This window comes from Danio rerio, chromosome 14, assembly GCF_052040795.2.
Source record: "Danio rerio strain M-AB ecotype USA chromosome 14, GRCz13ab, whole genome shotgun sequence".
NCBI lineage: Eukaryota > Metazoa > Chordata > Actinopteri > Cypriniformes > Danionidae > Danio > Danio rerio.
In genome coordinates this window covers 782549-794761 of record NC_141034.1, presented here as the reverse complement: position 1 = coordinate 794761, position 12213 = coordinate 782549, and the positions used below count along the sequence as shown (strand labels likewise).

Sequence of the window (12213 nt, the reverse complement as noted above, 5' to 3'; positions counted from 1 at the left end):
CTATCTATCTATCTATCTATCTATCTATCTATCTATCTATCTATCTATCTATCTATCTATCTATCTATCATCTTTTCTTTCTTCCCTTGTTGTTAAAAGCATGTGAAAAACTTTTGCTGCATAATCATACTGTACATGCTTGTTCTTGTTAATAAAGCATTAAAAAACCCTACCACATCTCCAAATCATCGTCATCATTTTTTTCACTTTCCTTCGGCTTTGTCTCCATTTCAGAGGTTGGCACAGCAGAATGAACTGCCAACTATTTCGGCTTATGTTTTAGTGTGAATGCCTTTCCAGCTGCAACCCAGCACTGGGAAAATCTTCATCATCATCATCATCATAAACAATAAATGTGAGACTTACCTGCAGCAGTTTGCATCAGCACCAGTGCATAAATGAGCAGCATTTCTCTAATTATCTCCAGCAGAAAGGTTTGAATGTCAAGACTGTCTGTGCTCACTTCATAGCTGTATTTATATATAGGAAACTATACTGCACACGTCCTGTCAAAAAGGGAAGTTGTGTTCTTGAGAAGTGTACCAAAATAAGTAACTCATGGACACATTTTATTTTCTGTTTCTGGGGCTTTTCTCTAATGTTTCCACAAACTTGTTTAATTAATTACCACTACAGCGCACATAATATAAACTGTTGCATCCTTAGGTTTCTCTTGTAAGATAAAGGTCCAGCATGAAGAAACTGTGACTCAAGTAAGAATGTCTGTGGTATAAAATACTGCTGACAAATAATCCACTACTTATTTTACTTTATGTATTTATTTTCTGATTTATTTACTTCTTGATCTGTTTGAATGTAATTATTTAAGTATTTATTTGACTGTTTGTTCTTTTTAGTTATTTATTTTAAACATCATTATAAGTAAATAACTAAAACTAATATGTGTATTGTAGTTATTTACAACTTTATTTAAATGTTGTTGTTTTTCGCGCTAAGGGGGGAATTGATAAACTAAACTGGCCGTAGGTTAGTGCATGAGTGTGTGTGACAATGAGTGTGGGTGTTTCACAGTACTGGGTTGCAGCTGGTAGGGCATCCACTGTGTAAAACATATGCTGGAATAGTTGGCGGCTCATTCAGCTGTGGCAAACCCCTGATAAATAAACAGAGGGAAAACGAATGAATTAATAAATTTTAATTCTAATTTATTCACTTAGGTGTTTACAAATAATTAAAATTATTAAAAATAAAAAACATAAAAATATATATTTTATATAACAAATAAATATAAAATAAAGTTTTAAAAACGCCTATTAAGTTATTTAATTTTAATTTTGGTCTTTCAGTGTTGTTTAGGTAACTTTTTAAGTGCAGTATATTATGTGTTTTACGGTTCCTAACGGGAGGAGCTGAACTTCGACATCCGGAAGTTTATACACACACGTGTATACACGTGGGAAGTGTGTATGTGTGTATTTGAGTTTAACACACTTGTTATGGTAAATCCAGCATCATGTCATCCAGTAAGAAAAGCAAAGGGAAAAAGCGGATGAGTGAAGGAGAAACGGAGAAAGCCGGTGATGAAGCGGAGGGAAACGGCGGACTGACGGTTACAGACTTCATAGACAGAGGTAACGGACACTGAATGAACGAGACAGGGGTGCAGTTGGTTTAATCTTAACTCATTCAGACTTTCTTCTTAATCATAACATTTCAGAAAAGCATTCTTTGCTATTTCTAAACAGTGGAATCACATTAGCAGCTGATGACTATCAAAGTACAACAGTGTTCACAGTCAATTAAATAGTGCGGATGCTGTTTAAGTCACATTTACATGCTAATGCAGACCCAATATTCAAAGTAGCAGTAAACAATAATAGAGGTAAAGTTAGTTTTATATTCGCATATTCAGACTTTCTCCTTAATAATAGACTTTCAGAAAAGTATTCTTTGCAACTTCTGAAAAGGGAAATCGTATTAGCTGAATGTATTAAAGTACGGCAGTGTTCACAGTCAGTTAAATAGTGTTCATGTTGTTTTGAAGTCATTACATGCGATGTCAGTACCAATATTCAAAGTAGCATGGTAAACAGTGAGGGGATTGTTAAAATGAACGAATGTGCAAATATAAAATCAACTTTACCTCAATAAAGGTTGTTTTGAAGTCATACTTACACTTAATTTAGACTGAATATTCAAAGTAGCATGGTAAACAATATAGGGAGTGTGTCACTGTTCAAAAAAAGTGCAAATCTAAACCAACTTTACCTCAATATAAAACGGCACAAAATTTATTACATTAAACTAGTAAATTACTAATTAATAAATTAGCAAATCACGACAGGACCCTCCAGTTTTTTAAAACACTTGAATCAGCACTAAAATAATATAATCTTATTATAAAGTTTGTGCACATCTGATGTCTTCTGTGAATTGTGTTATACAGTGTGAGCTGAATTCTGAATAGTGTGTGTGTGTGTGTCTGATGTCTTCAGTGAGATGTGTTATATCTAATTGATGAATAATGTGTGTGTGTGTTCAGCGGAAGATAAATCTCCTGCACGCTGGCGCTCGTATCTGGCTCAGATGAGTGTGAACACCATGAAGAACCTCAACATCTGCATCGGGCGCCCAGTGCTCATCTCCAGCAGTAATGGACGGCAGGAGGTGTGTGTGTTGTGTTTGTGTGTATGATGGTTTGTATGGTTGTTTGTATGTGCTGTATATAATGCTGTGTGTGTGTGTCTGCGCGCGCAGGTGTGTGTGGCGTGGCCGGTGTGTCAGTTTCCCTCTCGGCGTGTGGGTCTGCAGTCTAGTGTCCAGCAGAGTCTGTGTGTGTGTGCTGGAGCTGCTGTCAGTCTGCTGCCCATCACTGGAGCCCTGCTGCAGGCCACACACATACAGCTCAGACTCAGGTAACGCATCACACACACAAACACACAGCTCAGACTCAGGTAACGCATCACACACATACAGCTCAGACTCAGGTACCACAACAGACCATAATCACACACATACAGCAGGAACATTCAGTGCACACACAAATCAACAATGGCTGTTAGTATTAAGTGAATTCGACTCCAAACATGGACAGAAAACACAAACTTTTACAGTGATGAGAACAATATCCACACACATCACTTGGGAAATATTAGACAAATAATAGATATTTCACATGAGGGCGGGTAATTTAGTTTTCAGCTGTAAAATGATGAATATTTGTGTATTTCTGACTCATGACAGGCCTGAAGATCAAGTGCTGAACACTGAAGACTTCAGGAGTTATCTGCTGCGGATGCTGGGTAACCAAAACACTCTTATTCTACACCTGTATGCCTTCTAGACTTTCCCCTAAACCTCTGTTGATGAATGCATCATTATGATCTGCTTCTCTCTCTCTCTCTCAGAGGGTCGTGTCCTGCTGCCGGGTGGCTGCGTGTGCGTCTCGTATTTTGGCCGTCTCTGTGAGCTGAGGGTGGATTCAGTGCAGGGTGTGGATGGAGAAACTCAGTGTTCAGACGGAGTCGCTCGAGATCTGTCCTCACAGCTCCAGCAGCTCTCCATCAGCACAACTCAACATGGTCAGTGTTCAATTCAATGCAATTCAATGGGGTATATGCACATTTAATTTGTATTTATTTTTCGCAATACCAACAAAGCAATGAGTATATGCACAGGGACTTTTAATTTGTTTGCAATACCAACAAATCAATGGGTATATGCACAGGGACTTTTAATTTGTAATTGTTTTTGCAATAACAACAAAGCAATGAGTATATGCACTGGGACTTTTAATTTGTAATTGTTTTTGCAATAACAACAAAGCAATGAGTATATGCACTGGGACTTTTAATTTGTATTTGTTTTTGCAATACCAACAAATCAATGAGTATATGCACAGGGACTTTTAATTTGTTTGCAATACCAACAAATCAATGGGTATATGCACAGGGACTTTTAATTAGTATTTGTTTGCAATAACAACAAACCAATAGGGTTTATGCACGAAGACTTAATTTGAATTAGTATTTATTGCAATAACAAACCAATGACGTATATGCACAGCGACTTTTAACTTGTATTTGCTTGCAAAAACTACAAAGCTATGACATGTATGCACTGGGACTTTTAACTTCATCTAGTCTAAATCTAGACTTCAATCAAGTCTAAAAGAGATACAGCTGTTTGCAATAACAACAAAGTAATGACGTATATGCACTAAAACTTTTATTTGTAATTGTTTGCAATGACGACCAAGCAATGGGGTACATGCACTGGGAAAATGAATTTGTATTTGTTTACAATAAGAAAGCAATGGGTTATATGCACAGGGACCTTTAATTTGTATTTGTTTGCAGTAACAACAAAGCAATGGGTTTATGCACAGGGACTTTTAATTTATAAAATAAATGAATAAGTGTTCTCTTACTAAAATAAGCTTGCTTCTGACCCATCAGATGACCTTTCACCTCTGACCCCTCTGACCCCTTCTACACCTGGAGATCTGAGCGATTCGTCCTTTACCTCTGCTGGGTCTCCATCTGCGGGAGGTAAAGTCTAGAAGAGATACAGCTGTAGATACATCAGTAGAGCAGAATTCATATGACACTCTACAACAATAATTCATATTTTTACATTACTGTGAGGATATGGGTGGGGGTAGATGTTAATAAAATACAATTAATGAGAAATATTATAAATATTATGAATAAAACTATGTATAAACGTTGTTTTTACATTACTGTGAGGCTTGGGGTAGGGGTAGACATTGATAAAATACAATTTAATGGGTAATTTATTAAATATTATCAATAATACTCTGTATAATTAGTGTTTTACAGTACTGGGGGGGGGTACTGATGATTGGAGTCGGGATAGATGGAAACGAAATATCATTTAATTTATAATTTGATAAATATTAATGATTTTCCCTGTATCCCCTCTAGGCCGGTCTGCCGCCGGCTCCTTCTACAGCGTCTGCAGCTCCACCAATCTGAGCCTGTCTGAGGTCGACCTGCGGGACGAGCAGGATCCGGGGTCAAAGGTCACCTACAGTATGATCGGAGGCCTCAAAGGTCAGCTGGAGGTCATCAGAGAGACCATCGAACTGCCGCTCAAACACCCAGAACTCTTCAAGAGCTACGGTGAGGGAGGTCAGAGGTCGCAGCACAACCTCTGACCTTTGACCTTTCCACATTGAAAGTAAAATCTGAAAATAAAATGAAGAAGTTCAACTAAACAAAAGGACTTTGCTTAATTCTGAAATACAGACACGGCACCAAAAGAGTTTATTTCAAGCTAAGCGTAAAATAAAGATTAAATAAAACATTATAAATATCAAGGGTCAGAAAGAGATTCACTGAAATGCCAAGTATTAAACAATAACTTCATTTAACCAAAGAATTAATTTAAACTAATGTTAAAACTACACTAATATACATGACATAATAACATTAATAATCTCCACAGGAATCCCGCCGCCTCGAGGAGTGCTGCTGTATGGGCCGCCCGGCACAGGCAAGACTCTGATTGGTCGAGCAGTAGCCAATGAAGTCGGAGCTCACTTGAGTGTCATCAACGGCCCTGAGATCATGAGCAAGTGTGTGACCGAAACATAAATTTCCTCTCTAATTCACTCATTTAAATCTGTTGGTGACCGGCCTCTATATTAGGTACACCTGTCCAACTGCTTATTAATGCAAATTTCTAATCAGCCAATCACATGGCGGCAGCTCACTGCATTTCGGCATGTAGACAGGGTCGAGACGATCTGCTGCAGTTCAAAGTGAGCATCAGAATGGGGAAGAAAGGGGATTTAAGAAACTCTGAACGTGGCATGGTTGTTGCTGCCAGACGGGCTGCTCTGAGTATTTCAGAAACTGCTGATCTACTGGGATTTTCACGCACATCAATCATCTCAGACTGGTTTCTTGAACATGACGATGAGTTCACTGTATTCAAATGGCCTCCACAGTCACCGGAGCTCAATCCAATAGAGCAGCGTTGGGATGTTGTTGATTAGGGCAGTTCTGAAGGCAAAAGGGGTCCAACACTGCACTTGTGAAGGTGTACCTAATAAAGTGGCCGGTGAGTGGATATTTAAAGAAACATCCTCTGATGAATGTGAAGCTGTTTCTGCTGCCCTCTGCAGGTTTTATGGAGAAACTGAAGCCAGACTGAGGCAGATCTTCACTGAGGCGGCACAGAGGTGCAACACACTGCACTGATAATGTATCTGTGTGTGTGTGTGTGTGTGTGTCTATAAATGTCTGTGTGTGTGTCTGTATAAATTTGTTTGTTTGAGTATGTGTGGATTTAATTTTTTGTCTGTATGTTTAAGTGTGTGTGTGTGTGTGTGTGTGTGTGTGTGTGTGTGTAAATTTTGCTTTTGTGTTTGTATGTCCAAATATATATGTGTGTGTGTGTGTGTGTGTGTGTGTGTGTGTGTGTGTGTATGTATCAATGTGTGTGTGTGTGTGTGTGTGAATTTTTTTGTGTTTATGTATAAATGTCTGTGTGTGTGTTTGTGTGTTCATCTTTGTGTGTGTGTGTGTGTGTGTCAGGCAGCCGTCCATCATCTTCATCGATGAGTTGGATGCTCTTTGTCCTAAAAGAGAAGGAGCTCAGAATGAGGTGGAGAAGCGGGTGGTGGCCACGCTGCTCACACTCATGGACGGCATCGGATCGGTGAGTCTCCATCTGTGTGTCGGACATCTTCATTAGCTGCATGCATTCCTAAATCTTCAAAATCTTAGGGGCCGGGGTCTCTGGGTCAGTTCTCTCAACTGCTTTGTGTACCTGTGTGTGTGTGTGTGTGTGTTTCTCAGGAGGGTCACAGTGGGCAGCTGCTGGTTCTGGGAGCCACCAATCGTCCTCACGCTCTGGATCCTGCGCTGCGGAGACCCGGACGCTTCGATAAGGAGCTGGAGATCGGCGTTCCTAATGCGGACGGGCGGAGGGATATCCTGCAGACGCTGTTGCGCTCCGTGCCCTGCGACGCCACACATGAGGAGCTGCAGGAGCTGGCAGATGCAGCACACGGGTACGTGGGAGCAGACCTCGCTGCCGTCTGCAAAGAAGCCGGTGAGTTTACTGAGCGTCAGTGTTAGAGGGTCCTAAATGAAGATTTACTCACACTAGTGGATCCCAAGCTTTAGGAGTTTCAGTCTTCTGTTCAACACAAAAGAAGATACTCTGAAGAATGCTGACAACCTGTAACCATTGACTTCCATAGTAGGAAAAACAATGAGTAAGGAAGTCAATGGTTACGAGTAAATGATGACAGGAGTATGGTCATCAGAGGTCTTGTGTGATCGCTGATAGAAGCCACATGATGCTGTCTTTAACACTTGATTCTGATTGGTCAGTTACACACAAGTTATGATATTCCCAGATAACAACCAATTAAGCTGCTATTCATCCATTCATTATACCTTAGCAGCACCCTATCAACCATTTTCTCCATGCATTCATCCCTCATTCCCTCCATCCATGCATTCCGTTACCCATCCATGCCTTTCTCCATCCATCCATCCCTCCATGCATGCGTTCCTCCATCCGTGCCTTCATCCATCCATCCATTCATCCATGCATTCATTGCTTCATCCATGCATCCATGCCTCACTCCCTCCGTCCATGCATTCATCCATGCATTCCTTCACCCATCCATGCCTTTCTCCATCCATCCCTCCATCCATGCATGTGTTCCTCCATCCGTGCCTTCATCCATCCATCCCTCCATCTATGCATGCATTCCTCCATCCATGCCTTCATCCATCCATCCCTTCATCCATGCATTCATTGCTTCATCCATGCATCCATCCCTCACTCCCTCCATCCATGCATTCATCCTTGCATTCCTTCACCCATCCATGCCTTCCTCCATCCATGCCCCGTGGGGACCCGGGGTAGAATAGGTCCCCAGCACCCCCTTGCTGATCGTAAGAGGCGACAAATGGGGCAACTTGTTTCAGCCGTGAGTTGTGACCCGTGTCAGTGGAAAAAGAGATCCTGGTATTTGAGGAATGTAACTGTTGCGACTATTGCAGATCCAACACAGTACTTTGGCTCCTATTTCACTTAGACGGGAGGTTGGAAGGGCCCGATCCAATCAATCGGCTAGTCAAGAAATGCCCTGGATTATTTAACTTTTTTAAACATCTAGCACATTTCCAGAAGGCTTTGGCTGAGGGTCAATTGAGTAATGCATATTTTTAAATATGCTTGCTTGAGTATATCATTCTTATATCCTTGATGTATACCCGGTGGAGATCCGCGGCTCTGTGCATCCCCTTGTTGGGCTCCGAGGTGGGTGAGGAGTAAGAGTGATGAATCTGAAATCATACAAAAATGGCAAACAAACAAAACCCAAAAAGAAAATTATCGGATCAGGACTTGGATTGTAACTTTGGAAATGGCATCAGTCTACTACCTAAAAGTGAAAACTGGCAGAGATTTATACTTCTAGAATCTCTACAATCTGACATGCCACTCTCTAAACTGTCTCCTTTTGCTATTCAAAAAGGCATCTCTGGGATTGCAGGAACAGTGAAAGATTGTAAAAAACTAAGATCTGGACAAATTCTTGTTGAATGCTCCAAAAAGGTTCAAGCAGAAAACCTACTACGTGCAAATATGCTTGCTGGTGTTGCTATGAAAACTTTTCACCATCCAACTTTAAATCATAGCAAAGGAGTAATCCGTACCAGAGAGCTAGAAGACATGGAAGAGACTGAAATTACTACAGAGTTAATGACTCAAGATGTAATACATGTTAAAAGAATCACAATCAGGAGAGAAGATCGTCTCATAAAAACAGGAACCTATATTTTAACATTCAGTAGACCTCTACCTCCAGAAAAGATTCGAATTGGATACTTGAGTGTTAATGTTGACATTTTTACACCTAATCCACTCAGGTGTTTCAGCTGCCAAAAGTTTGGACATGGATCGATTTCTTGCAAAAACAGGCCTACTTGTGTAAACTGTGGAGAGGAAAAACATGGTGATCAATGTAAAAAAACACCAAAGTGCAGCAACTGTGCAGGAGAACATCCAAGCTCATCCAAAGACTGTCCTACCTGGATTAAAGAAAAAGAAATCCAGAAAATCAAGTGCACTAAGAAGGTGAGCTATTTGGAAGCTCGAAAGCTTGTAGAGAACTCCTCATTTTTTAAATTGGAAAAAACTTTTGCTGCTGTGATGAAACCAAAACTGCAGTCTGTCGGCGTTCAGACAGATTTGACGTGGATAAATGAAAAATTTGAAGAAATAAAATCTCAAACTCCAGTAAATACCAAGTGTACTGATCATCAAAGTCAGACTGTACTTCATCAAACTCAAGTAAATCACAAAGAACATTCATCTACAGGACAACACTCATCCAAAAACAAAAATGACAAAAAACCAAATCCTCAAAAAGAAAAAACAAGCCAAGAGTATAAGGAGATGAAGACCAGCAGCTCAAAAGACATCGAAATGTCAGACGACAAAAAACCTCGAAGTCGGAGCACTTCTCCTAAAACTAAAACCAAAGGGCACTCGTATGTCTTACCAACTTGACAGTGGAAAGTCATATTATTCAGTGGAACTGCCGTGGCATAAGAGCCAATTTTTCTGAATTACAACGTCTTGCTTGCATTTATAATCCCCTGGCTTTCTGTCTCCAAGAGACCCATCTTACTCCAGAGAACAATATATCTCTGAAACATTTTACATGCCTAAATGCATATGGCCCAAACCTTCAACGTCCTTGTGGTGGAACATCAATATTACTTAGACATGATGTTGTTCATAGTAATGTTGACATAAATACAAACCTACAAGTAGTGGCAGTCCGTATAACTTTGCAAAATACTATTACTCTATGTTCTGTTTATATTCCCCCAGAAGCTACTGTCTCACATCAAGATTTGGAAAATCTGGTGGAACAAATCCCCCCTCCATTTATTCTCATGGGAGATTTTAATGCTCACAATCCTCTGTGGGGAGGAAAACAACTTGATGCAAAGGGAAAGAAGATGAAAAAACTAATTAATGAAAATGACCTGTGTCTTTTAAATGATGGTTCATACACATACTTACACCCAGGACATGGATCCTTCTCTGCCATTGACTTAACAATATGTGATGCAACTTTAGCCACTGACTTCTCATGGTATGTCTGCGATGATCTCTGTGGAAGTGATCACTTTCCTTTGATTATAACCAAAACAGCCGCAGATACACAACAGAGACCCCAAAAATGGAAACTTGAAAAGGCAAATTGGTACTCATTTCAAGCCCTTTGTTATGAGAGACTTGATGGCAAGCAACAGGATAAAGAAAATCCAATCAAATGGTTCACAGAAAAAATTATTGAAATAGCAGATGAATCTGTACCAAAAACATCAACAAAACAGAGCAAGAGAAGGAATCCTTGGTTTGATGACCAATGTAAAGAACTCATTAAATCACGGAAAAAAGCAGTAAGATGTTTTCAAAAGCATCCAACTTCTGAAAACCTTATCAGGATAAAAATTTGCAGAGCACAGGCACGGAGATATATAAGAGAAGCAAAGAGACAGAGCTGGAATAATTTTGTGTCAAGCCTGACAATAAATACACCATCAAAGAAAATATGGGATGCAATTCGGAAAATGAAAGGAAGAGAGGGACCACAACTAAAACACATCGATAATCACGGCACTCTGCTGACTAGTAAACATGACATTGCTAATATACTTGCAGAAACCTTTGCAAAGAATTCCTCTACAGAAAACTATCAGCCAAATTTCCAAAAAATCAGAACTAACCAAGAAACAATTAAATTAAATTTCATTTCCCAAAACACAGAGATCTACAATCAACCTTTTTCTATGGAGGAACTTTTAAACTCTCTAAAGTGTTGCCATGACACAGCAGTCGGACCAGACAAAGTACATTATCAGTTTCTTAAACATCTTCCCCAATTGAGTCTTTGCCTCCTCTTGGATAATTTCAATGAAATTTGGAAATCAGGAAATATCCCACCATCATGGCAAGAAGCCACCATAATTCCTATACCAAAACCTGGGAAGGAACATAAAGACCCCAACAATTACAGACCTATAGCATTGACGAGCTGCGTATGTAAAACTATGGAGAGGATGGTAAATAACCGACTTGTCTGGAAGCTTGAGTCCGATCATCAGATAAGTGATTTCCAATGTGGTTTCAGAAGAGGAAGGTGTACATTAGATCATCTCATCAATCTGGAGTCTTACATACGAAATGGATTCATCAAAAAGGAGCATGTTGTAGCTGTATTTTTCGACCTTGAAAAAGCATATGACACTACATGGAAATATGGCATTCTTAAAGATCTGTATAAAATGGGATTCAGGGGAAATTTACCCATCTTCATTTCAAACTTTTTATCAAATAGAACTTTCCGAGTTCAAGTAGGAACCACTATGTCAGACCCTCAAATACAACAGCAAGGAGTTCCTCAAGGCAGCATCCTTTCAGTGACTCTTTTTATGGTTAAAATTAATAGTGTCACAGATGTCATTGGAAGAAACATGATGTGCAGTCTTTATGTGGATGACATTTGTATATGCTACAGAGGGAAAAACATGAACACAATTGAAAGACAGCTACAGTTATGCATAAACAAAGTGAGTAATTGGTCTACAGAAAATGGTTTCAAATTTTCCAAAACCAAAACTGTATGTATGCATTTCTGTCTTTTACGATCTCTACATCATGATCCAGAACTCTTTTTGGATGAGGAACCCATCAAGATTGTTAAAGAAACAAAATTCCTTGGACTCCATTTCGATTGTAAAATGACCTTCATCCCACATATAAAAGCTCTAAAGAACAAATGCTTGAAGAACTTGGATCTAATTAAAGTTCTTGCTAAAACAAAATGGGGGGCAGATTCTACTGTATTAATGAGGTTGTATAGACTCTTGGTGCGCTCACGACTGGACTATGGGAGTATAATTTACAGCTCCGCTAGAAAATCTTATTTACAAATGCTGGATCCTGTACACCACCAAGGACTTAGACTAGCTCTTGGAGCTTTCAGAACTTCACCTGCTCAAAGCCTATACACTGAAGCAAATGAACCACCTCTTCATATTAGACGCTTGGAATTATCTCTTCAGTATGCATTAAATATAAAGACAAATCAACACAACCCAGCTTTCAAACCAATCTTTCAACCTCAATATTTGGATTTGTATGAGGAAAGACCCAGCTATGTTCAACCATTCGGTGTGCGGATCA

At 39.6% G+C, this 12213-nt stretch overlaps 1 protein-coding gene across 6 annotated transcripts in view; it reads left to right on the top strand.

Annotated features, from left to right (window-relative positions):
* Positions 1-1382: 1382 nt before the first annotated feature.
* The window catches only part of afg2a (AAA ATPase AFG2A), a 56803-nt gene continuing 45972 nt past the window's right edge, over positions 1383-12213 (top strand). For all 6 annotated transcript variants that reach the window (XR_015507047.1, XR_015507048.1, XM_087281078.1 and 3 more), the window contains exons 1-11: positions 1383-1592; positions 2504-2628; positions 2719-2876; positions 3205-3263; positions 3369-3542; positions 4419-4511; positions 4908-5105; positions 5431-5560; positions 6113-6169; positions 6525-6648; positions 6789-7044. Coding sequence is in view for 4 of the 6 variants with exons in the window: in XM_087281078.1 (XP_087137204.1) it covers positions 1475-1592; positions 2504-2628; positions 2719-2876; positions 3205-3263; positions 3369-3542; positions 4419-4511; positions 4908-5105; positions 5431-5560; positions 6113-6169; positions 6525-6648; positions 6789-7044 (1492 nt within the window). In the remaining 2 variants the exon portion in view is untranslated. The remainder of the gene's footprint in view (positions 1593-2503; positions 2629-2718; positions 2877-3204; positions 3264-3368; positions 3543-4418; positions 4512-4907; positions 5106-5430; positions 5561-6112; positions 6170-6524; positions 6649-6788; positions 7045-12213) is intronic.